Raw genomic sequence first — 21080 nt, forward strand, 5'->3', positions numbered from 1 at the left:
GATAGCCTGGCCCCAAACTATTTAGGGATTATAGATGAACACAAGCCTCTAAAATTGAGCCTGTAAACTAATAGGCAGTAATGGGCCATCTACACAAAGCCCAACCATGGCTAAGCATGAATGAAAGAGCATGCAAATGTATGGAGTGAAAATCACAGCTGCTGCACTCCTCCCTCAGTCCTGATGCTGCTGTCACACTACATGGAACTAAACCATGGTTTACCTTAGCATTATAGCTGAAACCAGGCTTATAGATGTCTTGCTAGAAACATACCACAGGTAGTAAACCTAGAACAAACCTTTGCTCCCTCGTTCTTAGCCATGATTTGACTAAGTGTGCATGAGAACCAGATCAGTGTAACAGGTGCAGAGTTGTGCCATGTGTTCTGAATGACTAACTCTTGTCTGTGTCATCGCTTGTCTAATTACCTCAAGGTGACAAACTTAGGTTTCTTAGGTGGTCCGCCATATGAATACTAAGCAATCCCAGACCGAGTTAGCTTGAGTGATGCCTGTGACCGCAAATGTTCAGTAAGAGTTCTGTGGCCATTGTAAGAGTCCGTAGCCCCTGCACATGCCCTGTTTCAAACCCAAATACGCTTTGGAAGGTTGAAGGAACCTTCAGAACAACAGTGTGGGGAGGGACGATCCTTTTGAGAAGGTGGAAGCTGTTCTCTTAGGAGTGCATTGAATGCAAACACCTAGAGTCGCTAAGGCAAGTTTATAAGATTTGGCACTATGGAGTAACGGTATTTACCTGCAGTCCTCATTCAAAATGGAAGAGCCATAACTCAGTGATAGAGCACACCTTTGCTTGCAGAAGGGACATGGGTGGCGCTGTGGGTTAAACCACAGAGCCTAGGACTTGCCGATCAAAAGATCGGTGGTTCGAATCCCCGCGAAGGGGTGAGCTACCGTTGCTCGGTCCCTGCTCCTGCCAATCTAGCAGTTTGAAAGCACGTCAAAGTGCTAGTAGATAAGTAGGTACCACTCCGGCAGGAACGTAAACAGCGTTTCCGTGTGCTGCTCTGGTTCGCCAGAAGCGGCTTAGTCATGCTGGCCACATGACCCGGAAGCTGTCTGTGGACAAATGCCGGCTCCCTCGGCCAATAAAGCGAGATGAGTGCCGCAACCCCAGAATCGGTCACGACTGGACCTAATGGTCAGGGGTCCCTTTACCTTTACCTTTTGCTTGCAGAAGAGCCCAGGTTCAATTCCCAGCATCCCCAGATAAGGCTGAGAATGTTCTCTGTATAACCATGATAGCCAATGTGGACAATTTTGAGCTAGATCAGCAGTTCTCAACCTGCGGGTCCCCAGCTGTTTTGGGACTACAACGCCCATCATCCCTGAGCTCTGGCCTTGCTAGCTAGGGGTGATGGGAATTGTAGTTCAACAACATCTGGGGACCCACAGGTTGAGAAAGGCTCAGCTAGGTGGACCGATGGTGCCAAGTAGTGCTTAGCATGAGCGGAATAACTTTCACTTTCCCAGTGCGACTTCCCCCTCTGGAGCAGATTTGGGAATGGTGCATGTGGGGAGAAGTACCCTTGCCCTAGCCCCAGTCCTTATGGTAGGATCCTTCCCAAAAAGTTCCTAAGTCCCCACCATCACATTGAACTCAGTTTTACTTGATTTGCAGTCATGCTCTAACTTCAGTTACTGAATAGTTAAAACTATATTTTTCTTTCTTTCTATTCTAGGTTGAAGTCTGCACAGTGTACGCTTGTGTGAGAAGTAACGAAACACAAATTACGACGGTGGAAGATGAGCCAAAAGAGCTATCGGCACCACGTATTCATGTCCTCGGTCCACGGTATTTAAGTGTCTTTGTTTTTCTTAAAACCAAAAGAACCCATGGAGATAAAAGAAACAGAAAATGATTTTGTGCTTTTCAGCCTGTAAAACAATTGTTGTTTGCTCGTAGTGTCAAAGATAAGAAGAAATAGTGCAATTAACTTATGAAGATGCCTTCTACACTGGTCTATCTATGCTAGCATTTCCTAACTGTCTGGAAGTCTCTCTTTGTGGATCTCTGGATCAAGTGAGGCTTAGTATAGAAGTTTCTATTGACATCAATGGCTGCTTTTATTTATTTTTTACTAAGCTGCATAGCCACGTTGGGTGGCAGCGGGGAGGCAGTGAAGATAATGGCAATATTTTGGTGAGGGTTACAGCTAGGGAGCCACACACACTAGGATCCCAGCTACAAGCACAACCATGCCCCATGTCTGTAATTAATTTAAGAAAAACAAGAAACATAGCTATGTGATTTACATGCAGCGTGTACATGTAAAGAACACTCTATCAACAAGTAAGAGCTCTTTCCCAGCTACGTAGCCTGAGATCTTTCATCCAGAAGAGATTGAACCTGCAGCTCCCTCCATGTATATTTATGGTCCGGTGCGTAGATCAGGCTCGCTGCTGAAGTCCTTCCTCTTTCTGTGTATGGAGGATGAATGGGGTGGGTAACAGGGATGTGATGGAGGGGCAGTGCATTTCCACACCCTCCCATCATTGAATGGGAGGCTACAATGCCTGAACAAAGATCTAGGTATATTTGATCTTGTATTCTCTTTTCCATCTTTTTCTTGTGGAGAATTCCCTCCCCATCCCCCCAAAAGCAAATGGTTGCCAGACTGGGAAAAACAGCTGAATACTGACAAATGCCGTCATTCTTTTCCTAAAAAGATCCAGGAGTGCCAGCGTGGCCAGAAGAGAGGTTGTAACTAATGGCTGCCCATTGCCAAGACATTTATCAAAATTACGGCAACAATATAGTAGTTAGCCTCCTGCATGCTTGTTATTGTTGATGTGGTTTTATTACACTTCTGGCAGAGATTGGTGCTTAGCTTGTTTCTTGTGAGAGCGTCTCTTTTGAATAACTACAATCTGACACCTAAATCTTCGGAAATATGCTAACAAAACGGATCTACACATACAGTATTTCAAAGAAACTTCTGTTTTCTCTTTGTACATTTTCTCTGAATTCTGTTACTTGTCTGTGCAAAGTGTAACTGCTAGGTGAAATTAAGCTTGCTATTTTTCTGTCACATAAACATGTCTAGTCAAAGCTTGTTTGATGATAAGAACTCAATTCTGAAAATCATCCCTCTCCCTACCCCTGACTTTCACTGATGTATGCTTTTGTCTGAAGTATGGAAAACACTTATGCATGTCTCTGTTATTATATACAAACTAAAAATGTCATAACATACAAATGCAAGAAGATCAGAAATACCTTGCAGATTTTATAATCTGCTGAGCCAGAAACAGACTTTCTCCATTGCCTTCGCTTACATGTCATATTATCATCAGCTGTTCCCATATCCCAAAAGAATACTAACTACTGATCGATTGCCCGGATATGTCTGGCTGTGGCCTACACGTGCCCCGGGTAGTTCATTTATTTGCCACGGTGGATTTGCTAGAGTGGAATTTAATCAATAGCTAATTCATTAATTCTGGTCCTTGAGTATGTAGGGACCATGCAGTATAAAAATGGCTGGCTGGCTTCAACTTTGATTGAAATATGACAAACACTACAGCTGGCAGTTTCAGTAGGTGCCAGCCTGCATATGAATTTTTCTTATTTATCCTCCATCAAGGAATAGGTTCAAGGGGAAAATAACAGATTGTATAAACAAGGAGACATTTTAATACATATCTGCCAATGGGGAAAAGGTATGATTTCTAGGAGAGAGCCACATGGGAGGAGGGCAATGCAACTCACATTCTGCAACATGTTTTTTATTAGAATTACTATAGCTTTTCCTCTTTTGTTGCATGTGTGTGTTTTTGAGGATGGGGGAGCAAGTGGGCGGTGACTTTTAAGAACTAGTTTAAGGCTATACCATTATTGTTTTTACATACAGTTGGTTTAAATGTGTTCTCACAATGCATTAGGACATGGCAATCTCACTAAGTTGTGACCCATCCAGCTGAGTGCAGCCAAATGCAACCCATGACATGTATCCAATTTTAACTATTCCTATCAGGCAGCAAGCGAGAACAGGAACTTTACTGAGACCCTCATACACTGTCAGACATAACCTGTGGACTATGTTTAATTTGCTGGGATATAAGTTGTGCAAGTTCTGCAGAAACTGTTATTAACTACCCAACTTGTTCAGTGTCTTTGGGATGATAGCCACTTAGTGTAATGGAAAGCTATTTTTTTTAGCAGCTTAGCCAATGTTTTGTGGTAATGAAAGATGTCCAGCGGGCATCGCTTGTATCAGAAGGCCCTTTCGTGCAGTTCTAGCTCAGTCTTGATTCAGTTGGTGAGTCAAAGGCCCAATTCAAGCAATCTTGTATGAACCTGTCATTCGCCCATGGAGTCCCATCAGTAGCAATTAAACAAAGAAGCCAGATAACATTTCCAGGCAAAGCGGAGACTTTAAAAGTGAGGACTCAGAATGGAGATGAACTGGTGGTCTCTGGAAGCATAAAAGTGCAAGCACGAAATTCACAAACCATTGGAGATAAAAATTAACTGCCACCTTTTTTTTATTGCATAAGATTCTATTTTTATTTTTGTCTGTTCACATATCACAGCATAATAAGAGTCTGCTGGATCAGGCCAGTGGCCCATCTAGTCCAGCATCCTGTTCTCACAGTGGCCACCCAGATGCCTATGGGAAACCTGCAAGCCGGACCCAAGCACAAAGCACTCCTGTGGTTTCCAGTAACTGATATTCAGAAGCATGATTGCATTCAACAATGGAGGCAGAGCATAACCATCTTGAGTGGTAGCCATGGATAGCCTTTTCCTCCATGAATTCGTCCAGTCCTCTTTTAAAGACATCCAAGTTGGTGGCCATCACCGCCTCCTGGAGGAGCACATTCCATAGTTTAAATATGTGCTGTGCGAATAAGCACTTCCTTTTATCCATCTTGATAAATTTCATCTTGTAAAAAAAGATTAAGAACAAAAACAAGGAACACCATTTCAAAAGCATTCTATGCTTAAATACTATTTACTACATATTTGCTTAGCTCCAAAATAATATGCACTAAGATGTATATCCAGCCTTCAAATAATTTTAAGGGTTCTTCTTTCTTTCTTTCTTTCTTTCTTTCTTTCTTTCTTTCTTTCTTTCTTTCTTTCTTGTCTCTATATGTTTGTCAGTAATGTCATTTATATGTAAGGATATATATTTTTTGCCTTGAGTAGAATATGCCGTGAATATAAAATAGACTTTCACAGACTATGGCATTAATTCAGCAAGTCAGATGGAGATTTCAGAATAATAATGGTGACTCTACAAGTAACCTGTGAAGTTATCCCTTCACAGGTGACATTAATCCTTACTCTACATATTGTTATTGTTATACGTTCCTCTGTTTATACCTCAAGGTAGTGGAATAATAGTTCACTGTGTTATTTTTATTCTGTAAAAATGTCAAAGTTTATCTCAGCTGCTGCTATCTGAATGTAACCATCTCACTTTAAATGAATGCTAATTTACAATGTCACCAAGTATTCTGACAGTAGTCGTGTAATTGGGCTTTAACATTCTTTAAAATGTATGTTGGGAATAACATATGATAAGTGTGTGATCCTACTAGAGTGAAGCACTAGTAAGTCCATCTTTCTAATAAGAAATATTTAAGCATGTGCTTAAGTCTTAATTGAACTTATAGAACTCAAAAGAACCTGTCTTTGCCTGGTTTGTGTCCATATTTTATAATGCTACAGTCTGGATTTGTGGACACTTATAGCAGACAGCATTTAGCTCCACCTATTAGTTGAGTGAACATGGCAACAGAGATGATCAGGTCTGCAGAACCTACAGGAAGGGTCATAGTGCAGTGGTTTGCCTGCAGAAATTGCAACTTCAGTGCCCAGCGCCCCAGCTCCTGCCAAGCTCACAGTTTGAAAGCATATCAGTGTGAGTAGATACAGTAAATAGGTACCATTGCAGCGGGAAGGTAAATAGTGTTTCCATGCACTCTGACTTCAGTCACGGTGTCTCGTTGCACCAGAAGCAGTTTAGTCATGCTGGCCACATGACCTGGAAAGCCATCTGTGGACAAACGCTAGCTCCCTCACCCTGAAAGCAGAGATGAGCGCCGCACCCCATAGTTGAATTCAACTGGACTTAACCACCCAGGGGTCCTTTACCTTTACCTGTTCTTGTTGAAAGTCCTGTCTGTCAACCAAGTGTCAGTACTTCCCAAAAGTAGATTACCCTGCCCTGGTACTCCTGAGAATCAGAAATTTATAAGAAGTTCAAATTTTGCTTTCCAACATATGCTTTGGGGCAATTTGATGTATTAATATATCATTCTATGGTACCAAAAGAAAAGTTTGTTTTTTAAGACATTGAAAACACTTGAGAATAATGGTTACACTGAAACAGTTCTCTGTCTGTTTGAGGTATTTCTATTTATATACCACTTTTCAGGTGGATCTCTCATATCGGTTAGCAAAATACCACTCCAACAATGATTTACCTTAGCAAGAGCTTTGCAACTCAAAGCTCTGTTGCAGCAATGTTAAAAGGACACCTGTATGGATTTCAGTTTCAGCAACAGCTAAATGGAACTCACATATCTTATGAGTTGTCTTACACATTAATGATTTTTGTTGCTCTAGGTCACTTCAGATTAACTGGGCATCACCAGGACAACCAAATGGCATCATCCTAGGATATGATCTGTTACGCAGAGCTCAGCGACGGTGCACCGTGCCACAGCAGCTATCAAAACATCAGGGTGGAATGGCATGTCTGTCCTTGCAATGTGATATCCATGAAAATATCTGTGGAGGCCTGTGCTATAACCCACAGTTTAAGGTAACATCAATTAACCTGCTGGTGAACCTGCTTTTATATTAAGATCTACTGAGTGAGTTCCACCTTCAGAGCCGAGGAGACTCATTATTGAATACAGGGGCTTTTCAGTTGTCCCACCACACTCTGTAACTCACTCACCAGCAAAAGTTGAGTATATGAGCTAAAGAGAAAATTATGAGGTTGAAAGTCCATGGCCATGATGGCTTATATATTACAGGAACCAAGCCAGGGGTACCGTGTGCTTTCCTATCCCCAGTTGCACACTCTGTCCTTGAGGGCTGAGCTATTCAACAGAACTTAGGGGCTCTCCAGACTGGTGTCTTATTGTGTGTGTATTCTGCAACATATTCTTGACACAATAATAGTGCATTAGTAATGGAGGGGTAGCCAATGCCGCAAGAAGCACAGTCGGATTTCAAAACGACCTTAACATATTGGAGAACTGGGCCCAAGCTAACAAAATGAATTTCAGTAGGGACAAATGTCAGGTTCTACACTTAGGCAGGAAGAACCAGCTGCACAAATATAAGATGGGGGACACCTGGCTTGACAGTATTGCATATGAAAAGGATCTGGGGTCTTATTAGACTACGGGCTTAATATGAGTCAGCAGTGTGACGCAGCAACAGCAGCAAAAACGAAACAAAACAACTAATGCTGTTCTAGGCTGCATCAACAGAAGTATCATGTCTAGATCAAGAGAAGTACTAGTACCACTCTATGGTCTTGCTCAGACAATATCTGGAATACTGTGTCCAATTCTGGGCGCCACAACTTAAGAAGGATATTGACAAGCTGGAATGTATGCAGAGGAGGGCAATCAAGATGATCAAGGGTCTGGAAACCAAGCCTTATTAGGAATGACTGAGAGAGTTGAGTATCTTTAGCCTAGAAAAGGGGAGACTGAAAGGAGATGTGATAGCCATCTTCAAATATCTAAAGGGCTGTCACATGGAAGATGGAGCAAGCTTGTTTTCTCCTGCTCTGGAGGTAGAACACAAATGAATGGCTTTGAGATACAAGAAAGGAGATTCCGACTAAACATCAGGAAGAGCTGGTAAGAGCTGTTTGACAGTGGAACAGACTCCCTTGGGAGGTTGTAGACTCTCCTTCCTTGGAGGTTTTTAAACAGGATGGCCATCTGTCATGGATGCTTTAGTTGAGATTAATTGCATTGCAGGGGGTTGGACTAGATGATCCTTGGGACCCTTCCAACTCTATGAGATTTTATGATTTATTCTACTTTAGTTGGTTCTGGGATGCTTCCCTAATGCTGCCACCTTACTTCTGTCTGGAGGGGCTATAACACAACAACAAAGTGGGGAAAAGATAAACAAGAACATTTGTGGTATAAAAAGTTATGAGATTTCAACAGGAGGTTATGGGATAAGTCACAGACTGAAAATGAAACAGGGCCACCCCAAAACCTTTGCAGTCACAAACATCACAAGCACAAATCATCATGAATGTGCAAAAAGGAGGACATCTGGAGGAGCCCATGATGTCCTGTTTACACACATATCCATAGCATTGATTGGCATGCTGCAGCTATGTGATTGTGATGCTTGCGTTACAGTGGAATTAAACTGTGCCGCTGTATTATGGGTTGCATGATGCCTGCATATGCCATCACAACTGATAACCTTGCAGTACTGAAGCTTGAGCCAATGTTTCTATATGCTTCAATTACAGTGAATCCATAGTAACTGACTGCTTTTAGATACACATCTGTTTCCAACAGTCTTGTGCTACCTATATTATTATTTTTTTTAAAAAGCTGACAGTAAAAAGTATGAGGAGATGCTTATACAGCTTCCTCTAGTGCATTTTATTCTTATCATTTATCATAATCTGCATGGCAAATATTAGTTTATTGGGATGATTAGATGCCTTTTTGGAGACTTACTTGGTTGAATGATTTGATGCCACTTTACAGCAAATCCATTTAGTTTCAGCTACAAGTGGGTGGTTGTTTACGTGACAATGATGAGCAACTCTGAATGTGGGCCTATCGTGCTTTGTCAGAAATATTTTAAAATTATGGTCATTTGCAGATTAATGGTCATATTAGTTGCAGTTTAGGAGTGGGATCAATAATGTAGTCAGAGAGTAGGAGTCTGTACACCGTTTTTTATTGACAAATGAGGTAGAAAACTCTTAGTTTGAAGGTAAGATTTAATGTAATGAAATAATGTCCCTATTTGTCAACAGCATCATCACACATGCAATGACAGCGTGTATTCATAAGATCGCTGTCAGACAAGACAGCAATTAGGAAAGTGAGTTATCTGAGTGATTCACATCAAAATATAAATTACAGCAGCTGACACAGCCTTAGCTATGTGTTGCATTTAGCATTGGGAAAGTTTAGCCCTTTATTGTCTCACCTGTAAGGTTTAAATATGCATTACTGCATTTTTGAGAATCATCCGAGTATAAGTTTTTTTATTTAGTGAACTTAGTACCTTTATAGTTTGTTACCAGCTGAGGGTAATATATATTTGTGTACAGACCAGGAATATGAAACTGCAATTTTAGTGTTGTAAAGCGCTGTGATTTTATAGATTTAAAATTTAAGTGTAAGAGGTTCTGCCATGAGTTGAGTTCTTATTCTTAACTCATCCCATGTCTAGTGCAGGTATTAACACACTTTGGACCAGGCAGCACAGGCACCTTGCTCCCTTTTAGAGTGGTCCCACTCTTGCTCAGAGACCACAATGAATTGCACCATCCGGCTCCCCATAATTCACACATCTATCCGTGTTCTGAGGACGGCATGGCCCCCAAGGGTGAGGCAGGCACTAAAGGGATTCTACTCCCTGTCCTCCTTAAAGGTTGTGGAACACTCTTTTCATGTGCTATATCAGGGGTACCCAACGTGGTGCTCTCCAGATGTCATGGACTACAATTATAGTCATTACTGAGCATTGGCCATGCTGACTGGGGCTGATGGGAACTGTAACCCAAAAGAACTGGAGCGCACCACGTTGGCTGCATCCTGCTCTAAAGGATGCCTTAGGCTTCTCACCAGCTTCCCATCTCCTTTTCCCTTTAATCACACTGACCTTGTCAATTGTAACATATTTAACCAAATACATGAAGAAATTAATCAGATTTCCTGATAAATTGGGCTACCTCCCATGGTAGTACAGAATAGGTTCCCCTGGAATAGGCTTTTGTGTCATGGGTCAGGAGTCAGCTTCACCTGCTGAACGGCAGCCTGAAGGGGGAGTGACTCCACCTGCAGCTGATCAGCCTTCAAGCACACAGAGGAGAAGACACTGATGAGAACCAGCTGGCTTCAGCCTTCTTAAACAGCTCTCGGCAGCAGTCAGATTCTGGAAACAACACCTGTGGTTCCCTAATTTGTACTTCCTGCTCTCTGTCTGGACCTTTGGTTTGTGATCATTGGATTTCCTGACCTCTGGATTTTCTGACTGCATGGTTTGCTGTTTGCAGAACCCTTGGAATTGACTTGACTTTGTATCCTGATTCTGCCAGGTGTATCTTGGAGACTCTTCTCTTTGTTTGACCTCATGCTCCACCAAGCTCTGTTCCTTGGCAGCAGGATGACAACTTTTGCCCCCAAGAAATTGGTTTTTAGGCTGGTTTCCAAGACTACACTGAGCAGGGGACCTTTTCTGCAGGAAGAGGAACCTTTGTGTCTTTGTGTGCCGGGGGTATTTGTCCTTCAGAAGCATTTTGTGTGTGTGCAGTTCTTCGAAGGAGAGGGCCAGCACAATAACCTTTATCTGGGCCAGATTATAAGCCACACCAAAGAAGAATCTGAGGAGTTCCAAGAGTCATAATTTGAGATGGTAACTAGTGAGTTAGCCTCTCTGTTCATTGACTACACTTAATACAAGCTGATATGGTGGATGGTGAAAGGAGGATCATTGAGAGCCTTGACTGAAGACATTGCAGGTGGCTTTGTCTATAAATTATTTGAAAGCTAAATTATCCTGCTATGAGCCACCTTCAGAGGGTTGTGCCCTGAAAGTTCTCTAGATAGCCAGCTAGCCAGGCAGGTGCTAGAAGAGACTTGCTTTCTTAGCTTACAATGTTTCAGAACAGAAAGAGCCCGCAAGGAGGAACAAAGCAACACCATGATGAGAAAGGTAAGTATCCAAATATATCAATACCATATAGTGCCATTTGATATCTGTAGTGTAAGAAATTCACTAAGAAAAAGACTATAATGGTTTTTTTAAAAAAACCATTCATTGGGTCCAGCTCAGCTGTGATCATCTTCATTTTAAAAATGAGCCATGCTCTTTCTGAAAATCAAGAGCCAAACCTCTGCTTCCCTTTCCTTCTCCTTTATCTAGGACACAGTATGGCCCTTATACTATCTGGTTCATGTTTTACTTCCACTGCTTCAGCGTTGGGCACAAGAACTTATGTCAGTAGAGTGCCTTCCGAAATGTTTTATCCAATATTGGATCTGCCTTTTGCATGTTGCCTTTAGCAAAATAAAAGCAAAATATAAAAATAAACAAAGTTTATTCTGCATTACCTTTACAGCCCTTCATAAAGGATCTGTACAGTGTTGACAGGGACTTGTTGCCACTGTGCAGCAGAGTCTTCAAACCATGATTCTTTCATTATGCATTTCATCTTGAGTGCTGATTTAAAGGAAGAGAGTGCAAGCAAATCTATGAATTTAGCATCTTAAAACTTTAGTGTATGAGCATGTCGTTAATTAATTAAAAAGTGTAACTAATCCCAAACTGCAATTCACTCAAGGCCAAGAGGTACCAAAGAAAGTGATAGAAGGAAACACAATCTTATGTGTTAATAAGGTGCTTTTAAAATAAGAGAATATGTTTATCGGTGAAAGTCACCAAAAGAAACCAATTAATATTCTGGATGATAAGCATCTTATATGGCATCCTTCTGTGGGTAGGGTTAGTCAAAACTGTAGCATTCACATTCTGTTTCCACTAAGATAAAGTTTTCAGATCTTGGCTTCATAAAATTTAAATGTTTATCATGCACTGTAATCCAGAACCTTAAAAAGTAAAACAACCATTTCAGTTACAGTCCTTGGAAATGTAGGTCTAACCAATTCCAGAATGCATCTACAAAGTTGAACTGAGTGAAACACATAAGGGAACCTAAGGTTATACCACTATATAGGTTGATAAGTTTATTGTTTTGCCTTGGGTATGTGTTTTTGGTATGTGGATTTTAATGCTCAAGTAAGTTATGCTAGAGACTAATGTCCTTCAGTTAGCTGCTGAATTAATGTGGATTGGCAACACACACTATGCAAATAACCTCTTTTTTTATTTATTACATTTGTTTCCCACCTTTCCTCCAAAGATTTTAAGGTGGCACACATGCTTTCCCACCTGTCCATTTTATCCTCAAAACAGCCTTGTGAGGTAAGTCACAGTGACTGGCCCAAGGTCACCTAATGGCCTTCATGGCTGAGTGGGGATTTGAACCCTGGAATGCCAGGCTCTAGTCCAACTCTCTTACCACTTCCTCACTCTATCTTATTACTTTAATTATGATCCAAGTCAGAAGAACATTTGTTTACATTTGTGGGAGTTTGAGTGTGGTAAGTGGGTCTTGTGGATGTTCTGACATCACATGCTGAAAATTCACTCACAACCCCTGGCTTTCAAAGTTGTAGGGCAGGATCCAGGCAATTGTATTTAGAGCACAATGCAGGACACCTGAAGACAATCCAACCTGCTTGCAAAATTTGAGGAAATTTGGGAGAAGCAACCAGTGCAGTGAAAGGATCTTCAAGTGGGAATTAGAAGTATGCTTTAGTGCAATGACCCAGGCCACTTCTAGTAACCCAAGCTGCTTGTACTGGCCCACCAGGTCTGTCAAAATTGGGTACCTTGACCAAGATTAAAAGGTGGGGCAGCTCAGTTGGTAGGGCTTGAGGCTTTTAATTTCAAGGTTGTGGGTTCAAGCCCCACATTGGGCAAAAGATTCCTGCATTGGAGGGGGTGAACTAGATGACCCATGTCCATTCTCCCAACTATAATTCTATCAGATGAAGGTCCTGGGTTTTGCAACTCTTGCTGTGAGTAGGCATGATTATGTGTCGTAACGTGTTTAGTTGGTCTCAGAATGAGATTTCCTCCATTTGCGCTTTTTTTGCCCAACCCACAAACTGCAGCTCCTAAAAATACCAGGGAGCAGTGTGATTTAAAACAAATTCTACCTGCATCCCTAATTCCTATTAATCTAGGTAGAACTAAGTCAGGTCCATTGTATGGACTATAATTAGGTAATGAAATATTTTATATTAGGTAGGATAGCACATATATGGCCCTATGCCTGATTACGCCATCCACAGTTGCTGTTCCTAAATAAAATAGGATGAGATAATACTGACCTTATGAGAACCCTGGCTGCTTCTGCACCTAAATAAAGGAGGATGAGATAATGATGATCATTACCAATTTCTGTATGTTGGCTTTTTTCCCTTCCAGAATATGACACAATCCTGACATTACTTGAATGCATTCTGTTTTATGGGCTGATAATGCATATCCTCTGGGCTTCATACCAATGCAAATGGTAACTCTCTTAAAATGCTGCCAAAAATGCTATTTTGCGATTTACAGCATGTTGCAGTTGATGTTACGGAGCTATGTAATAGTATAGTGAAGCATGCAAATGTTAGCTAGCTGGATAAATGAGCTTCAGCATTGTGTTGAGTAGGAGCAAATTGGTAAGCTCCTTCTTAGGCACATAGTGACAGCTACTTTTAACACAAGAGGTTGTGTCAGGAAAGCATGACCAAATTCCCCATGGAGAACTCGATGACACAGTCTATCCTTGCAGAAAACTATTCCTCAGCTGGACGGGAGAGGTTCCTAACATGTTTGTTTATGCTATTACAAGTCAAGTTGCAAGACAATATCAGGCTGATCCTAATTACCCTAATCAGAAATACAACATCTATCCGAAAGTGTCCAAATGCCATGCTTGAAAGGGAACTGCTCAATATGTTTGTGAGAGAGGCATACCTGTTCAGTCTCTAACATAAGAATATGACAGAAGCCTCCTGATCAGGCCATTGGTCCATCTAGTCCAGTATTGTGTTCTCACAGTGGCCAACCAGATGCTGAGATCTTCTGTGTACAAAGCAGATTCTCTACCACTCAGCTGTGTCCCTTCCGCAGTTTCATTTTCAGTCTGATCATGTTTCTTTATTATGGAGGTGCATTATCATATCCCCAAGCATGAAGATAAGTTTCCCCTGAATTTGTTGCAGGGGAGGACAATATCTCCCACCAACCCCAAGACAAAGCTGTCTCTTCTGTACTTCTCAGATCTTTAAAACAGAATTTTGTTTAATAATTGTCTTGTAGCAAGGCAGACGCTCTAGTAACAGTAATTCCTAGCAAGTATATGCAAATACACATAGGATGGAATAAATTAACACCAGTGCAAACTTGCAGTGCATAAACCAAACAGGATTATACTTATAGTCATATGCACACTTGCTAGAGACAGGAGTACCTGCATTTTTCCATTTATAAGATGATGTTTTTTGTTAAAAAATAAAATTAGGCAGGCAGGAGATTGGCAGCAGCGATTGGGCGGGTGATTGGTGGCTGTGGCAAGGCCTGCTGGCAATTGGCTGTGGCTTTGGCAATTGGACAGGCGATTGGCGGCTGTAGTGAGGCAGGCAGGTAGCAGCAGCAAGTGGGCGGGAGGGCTGTTGGTGGCGGCGAGCAGGCAGACAATTGCTGGCTGCGGTGAGGTGTGCAATTGGCAGTGACTGTGGCAAGCGATCAGCATTGGCGGGCAGGCGGGTGAGCGATTGGCGGAAATGACCCCCCTACCCCCCCCCCCAAAGCTAGACAACTTGATTTCTTAAATTTTGGGTTTAAAAAAATAGGGGTCATTTTATACATGGGGGCGTCTTATACAGGGAAAAATACGGTATGTCTCATTGAACTCAGTGGGACTTATTTCCAAGTACAGTATTACAATAACTCAAAATAAGTGGGAAAAGTACTGTTGTTTCACTGGACAAAAAGAGGTCCCAAATGTGAAGTCGGGGTTCTGAATTTTAATGCATCCAAATGAGTAAGATTTATATCTCTGAGGACCTCTCATGGACTGCAAATATTAATATGGTTGTGAGGAAGGTGCAGGGGAGGTTGTATTTCCTGAGAATGCTCAGGGGACTGAATCTATCTCAGCACCTACTTCTGTCCTATTATCACAGTACCATTGAGAGTGTCTTAACCTATAGTGTATTATCGTGGTATGGGAGCAGCTCTGAAATGGATAAAAAAGCTTTACAGAGAATAATTAAAATTGCCCAGAATGTTATTGGGCTCCAACTACCAACCCTGGATGAGATCTTCACGTCTCGCACTTTGAAGAAGTCACACAATATCCTGAGAGATCCCACCCATCCTGCTCACAACTTCTTTGAACTGTTGCCTTCGGGCAGAAGATATAGGACAATGAAAACACGAACCACACGCCTTCTGAATAGTTTCTATCCAAGAGCTCTGATTGCACTAAATAATGATCTTAGGGCCAGTTGCAAGAAATAGCAAGCAGGAAGTAGGAAGGAATGAGATAGGTTTTAGGTTATGTTATGCCTTTAAATAGGTTATGTTATATTCTGGATTATGTTATGTTTTATAGATTATGTCTGAATAGGATGAGAATGTTGGAGATACGTGCAAATGTGTATGTGAACCCGGTCTTTGGGTGGGTGTTTGATTTTCGTTGTTGTGTATACTGTGTATATATGGACAATGACAATAAATTTATCTTAATCTTATTTGGATACTTTAAAATTCAGAATTTGGACAATGGGGTCATTTCCAGCTCTGGTTTCCCTGCCATTTCAGGGAAAACTCCCCCCTTCCATTTCTGTCAATCTGTGATAAAGGAATCAGGGGAATATGTGAGTTGCTTTGTTTTACCGATTGACCGCATAAAAAGCTCAGCTTCATAAACTGTGTTAATTCCTGTAATTTTCTTTATCTTCCACTCAGTTTGATTGTTAGCATTTTCACCTGTTTAAAAGTAATTACAGAAGGAAATGTGAAAGTCATAGTATCATTGCCCTGCATGCTCAGAAGAACTCAATGGGGCTAATCACGTGAATAATGTTAGTGCCTAAAGGAATAACGGTACTGAACCATAGCAAGCCTGTGTATGCACTAGTTAATAGGTTTCCACTAATACAGATAAGTCGCTGTTGCACCATCAATCTGCCAAAGTATAGATAAAGATTTTCTTGCTGCCATACATTTCAATTAAACTTACGAGCTGATGGCTGTATGTGAGGCCGAGCCACAGAAGGCTTGTACTTAAGAATCTGATCTCACCTGGGCTTAGATAGACTGACGGTTGAATTATAGATATAGACATTTAAGGGAGGGGGTGTGGAATAAAAAAAAGAAAAGGATTCATCTTTGCCATTAGAAAGTTAATCCTCACCTTCAAAATGCACATTTTCATTCAGTGATGCATTGGAGCATTATTCAGCTGCCACCAGACTGGGGCATGTGGCTTTGGCTTTCTGATGCTTTGAACTAGGCTTGGAAGTGGACTGCCTAACTTGCTTCACAAATTTCTGCTCCCTTCTTAGCGGCAGCACTGAATTAAGGACCAGCCCCATTTGTCGATTTCAGCTTGTACATTTAAGAGCAAAAGGCCATAAGGCAAGCCTGTTAAATCAGGCCAATGGCCTATCTAGTCCACCATCCTGTTCTCTCAGTGGCAAGCTTTACCACTTAATTTTAATGAGCAGGAGGTATCGGTTACCTAATGGCAGGCTTGTACAAGGCTTGTACAAACCTGTTATTTCTTCTTGCATAGAGTTCTGCATAGAGAGCCAGTGTGGTGTAGTGGTTAGGAGCGGTAGTCTTGTAATCTGGGGAACCGGGTTCGTGCCTCCGCTCCTCCACATGCAGCTGCTGGGTGACCTTGGGCCAGTCACACTTCTTTGAAGTCTCTCAGCCCCACTCACCTCACAGAGTGTTTGTTGTGGGGGAGGAAGGGAAAGGAGAATGTTAGCCGCTTTGAGACTCCTTAAAGGGAGTGAAAGGCGGGATATCAAATCCAAACTCTTCTTTTAGAAATTACCAAGAAAACTGAAGGGGGGAAATCCTTTTTAAGAGTATTTTTCCCCATGTGTAGTTTAAAAAGGAGCTTCATGCCCAGCTAACAAAGCATAGCAGAGATTAGACGTGCCAAATGGCACATTACTGCAACCAACTAGTGATAAAATATGCAGGGTTAAGGGGCCTGTCTGCACTATAAATTAGTTTAACTATCATTACTTCCTCATTCCCACAGAGTTTTCATTTTGAGGGGAAACTGGGGATGCTTAGCATATTTTTTTTTATATAAAAAAAATACATATATTCTCATAATATTTTAAAAAATAATACTCCACGGTCAGGAAGTCATTGCGAAACCTTTTTAATTCACTTTGTTGCTGTAGTTGTGTTCAGCGTAGTGTTTATAGAATGGTGGTGGGTTTATTTATAGCGGGTAGGGAACCTTGCAGAATGCTCTCCCCAGGGAGGGTCGTCTTGTGCCTTCGTTACATCTTTATGCATCAGGCAAAAATTCTTCTCCCTAGCCTTTGGCTAATTAAATAATCTATGGCCTTTTAAAATGGGGGGTGGGAGGGGGAATTGCTTTCGCTTGTTACTGTGTTATGTATTTTTGTGTTTTTATATTGTAAACTGTCCTGGATGAAGAGCTCTACAGATATGTAATAAACAAATAACAACAGTAGTAATAGCTGCAGACCCACTCACAGTGTTCCCCCCCCCCCCAGGGAGCAAATACCTAGACAGAGATAGGTGGAATAAACAGCACAAGATGTTCTGGGTATTTTAAAATTGGCCACAAATTTTATTGATTACAATTGTAGGTAGGGTTTGGGTGTGCGTCCATTCTCAGCCTTCAGATGGGGGGCTGACGCTTGAGCAGGGTCATGCCTGGGATTATGGGACCTCCTCAAGATGCAGTTCTCCCTAGGTGGCCCCCTGAGGCTGCTGCTGGAAACTCTAGAGTCCCTCTGTCCCACAATTGGCTCTGGACAGACTTCCATCAAGACCCCTCTAATGTGGTACCCTGAGATTGCACCTGTATGGGATAGGAGTCATGTAGCACTTTGCCGCAACCCAATGTTAGACTAAGGATTCCACCCAATGCCTTATCTGCCAAAAGTTGCTATTGCTATGAGGAAGGCAAAACTTCCAAATGGGGCCAATCTGTTTCCAGGCGAATTCCTTCCTGGCTCCGAATGTGACAACCATTAATAAATTACAGCAAGGTCAGTTAGGCGGTGTGAAGGAAGGGAAAGGGGGTTAGCATACAAACAACCACAACATAACAGTGTGGGAGGGAGAGCTACTCTTTGGTCGATTGCAGTCCCAGTCTATATATTTCCGGGTGGCAGACCAGAGTGAAAACTACTCCACATCCAAGCTCCACCCGCTTTGGCCTACCACACGGGCCACTTCAGATTTAGTGACTAGTGGGCTTTCCTGACCTCCCTTGTGGCTGGCCAAGTGGGAATTCCCAGTGGCTGGCCCATGCAGGGGTTGTTTGCTCCACAAAGGTGAGGTCCTTCTGCGATGGGCTGCAGTCTCTGCCCGCTCCAATACTGGGTAAGCAGTCATTATTGCTTGCAACCAAGAGTGAAAATTAGAGCAGCATTGAACTTGACTGAAACAAGTTTGGCTGAATTTCTGACAGGAGATAATTTCCCCCCACCCCCACCCCCAAGCCGCTGAACATTTTGTGACCTTTTGGGATGTTTTTGGAGGGAACAGAGTGATGCAGCCCTACAGTTGGTTTTTCACTCTCTTTGGGGGTTAATGAAAACAAGACTTACTCCCATCACTAGTACTTGCCACAGTAAGTGCCCCCTTTCCAAGCATTGCCTTGAAATGCTTCATCAGGCCTCATTTCTGGAGGCACCCTTTGTTAAAAATAAAATAAAAAAACAGCTGAACTTTTCTTTTCACACTGCATGTTTATCTGGAATCCTTTTGATGAGGTAGAACTTGATATTTAAAAGGTTGTCAGCAAGTGTGCAAAACTATGATGGACAATTTTATATCTGTTTGGGAGAGATTTTGCTCCACTTGAAAATGAAAGCGAAATTATGTGAGTAGTTTTGTTTGACCACTAATAAAAATAAAAGATCAATAAGGTATCCTTTATGTACCTGTGCTACACTAGAAAACACCTTTTCGATCTAGCAATAACAACTGTTCCTTGTAAAATGAAATGAATGTAAGTTCAGAGATTGCATTTTACAATGACTCAACTTGCTGTTCAGTATGTGTCACGTGTATACCATGCTAGCCTGCTTTCACAGGTTCAAGCATACAAATAATTATTTGGTTGTTCAAGAATATACCCTAATTCATCCCAACAATAGCCAGAAAGAAGTCTTCAGTTAAGTCCTATTCAGAAATCATTTCCATGCGAATTTTGCTTCAAGGAGAAAGTGTGTGTGTGTGTGTGTGTGTGTGCGCGCACACACACACACACACATGTGTATTATGATCAGTGTATTTGAAGAATCATAATAATAAAGAAGTGATCATATGCCACAAAGGAAAAAATAAATTTAAGAAACAACACAGGTGCTTGCATTGGGAAACCCTGATTTGTATAATTATAGCTTTCTAATTCAGACACGTCCTTTCCAAAATCCAGAAATAAGAAATACATTCTAATCATGATAACATCTCAGCATCAAAAATCTTAAACTTTCCTGAAAAAACATCTATATTAATGAAGAAATCATCATTGTAAAATATGCTTGAAGGCCAAGAATTGTAACACTAATCAATGCAGGTTGTATGGTGGTCATATGTCCAACTCTGCATATGATAGTTCTTTCTTTTAAGAGTTGTCCTTCCCAAGTCCAGTTTAATGGTAAGAAGCATAAGGAGGGAGGGCAGAGGTCTTGAAGCTGCCCATCAAAAATTAGCAGCATGGCAGAAGGTTGAGCAGGCACTTATCTCACCTACAATATGGTGAGATAATTTGCATTTCTTTCCTGTCTGTATACTATATTTGCACTAGCGCCTCCTTCCAGTAACTCCTGCAGCCAAGCTGGTGCCAAATGTGTTGCTCCACTTTCCTTTGGACCACATCAGTGAGGCTGGGGGGGGGGTGTTTGTCTGGACAGTCCAGGACCTCCATACATACTGCCCAGGCTTGTGCCCCAGGAAAGTCACTTTGCTGTTGTCAACACAGCGGTTTGACTTCACCCTTGGATATCCATTCCATTGTATCTCAAGACCGACAAAGGTCAACAACAAGAGGGCACGGCATGACTTTCAGCCATTATATCTCCTTTAGATTTATACATACTTTCCCCTTCTGATTGTTTTCTGCAGGAAATATATTTTTAACACATCGTGTCTCTGTCCTTGTTGTTTTTAAATACTTTAAGGTGTGTTGTAATGGGATTCTGCACAACAATACACCAGGTTTCCGGTGCTGTGAAGACAAATACATCCCAGTTATGCATAATACATCAGGTGTTTGCTGTGGCGGCCAGGTGCATGCTGTGCAACCGGAGCATCAGTGTTGTGGTGGCTATTACACAAGAGTACTAGCAGGTAAGGGGGGAAATAATGCAAGAATTTGACATAACAAATTTGCACAGTTGTCTTTCAGAAGAATGAATTTGTATTTGTGCGTAAATTTTAGTGCTGTGATTTTTGCCCAATATTGGAAAAGCATTCTATGCTCATAATGACACTGTTGAATGGATGAATACATAAAGTATCTACACACTTGTGTGTTAGGCATTTGTTACCTAAATAGCTTTACAACGGCTGAATATGTGAACAGGATGAGAATTGAGAGCTTGGTGTTGGTTGAGGAACTATGGGTTCAAATCTCCACTGAGCCATGATGGTCACTTGGAGAACTTGGGCCAGTAACCCTCACTCCATCTACTTCTAGTGGGGAGCAGGTGACTGCAAAGTTACTTGCAGCATATTTTGGCTCACCACAACATACTAAACTAGTTATCTTTTTATTGCATGTATACACCACCCCATAACAAGCTCACTGCATGGCTTACCATAAAATAGAATGGCTTCCAAGTGTGACTTTTCTCCTCACAGTGCAATCTGACACTGCAGAAAATGGGTTAGCTCCATTTTATCTGCCCATATAGACATATAAGGTAAAGGTAAAGGTACCCCTGCCCGTACGGGCCAGTCTTGACAGACTCTAGGGTTGTGTGCTCATCTCACTCTATAGACCGGGAGCCAGCGCTGTCCG

At 41.8% G+C, this 21080-nt stretch overlaps 1 protein-coding gene across 3 annotated transcripts in view; it reads left to right on the top strand.

The window, feature by feature from the left end:
- Nucleotides 1-21080, top strand: part of USH2A (usherin) — a 427327-nt gene that overhangs the window by 295940 nt on the left and 110307 nt on the right. For all 3 annotated transcript variants that reach the window (XM_053383154.1, XM_053383155.1, XM_053383156.1), the window contains exons 47-49: nucleotides 1704-1816; nucleotides 6602-6800; nucleotides 20239-20407. In XM_053383154.1, the coding sequence (XP_053239129.1) occupies nucleotides 1704-1816; nucleotides 6602-6800; nucleotides 20239-20407 (481 nt within the window). The remainder of the gene's footprint in view (nucleotides 1-1703; nucleotides 1817-6601; nucleotides 6801-20238; nucleotides 20408-21080) is intronic.

This window comes from Podarcis raffonei, chromosome 3, assembly GCF_027172205.1.
Source record: "Podarcis raffonei isolate rPodRaf1 chromosome 3, rPodRaf1.pri, whole genome shotgun sequence".
NCBI classification, from domain to species: Eukaryota; Metazoa; Chordata; class Lepidosauria; order Squamata; family Lacertidae; genus Podarcis; species Podarcis raffonei.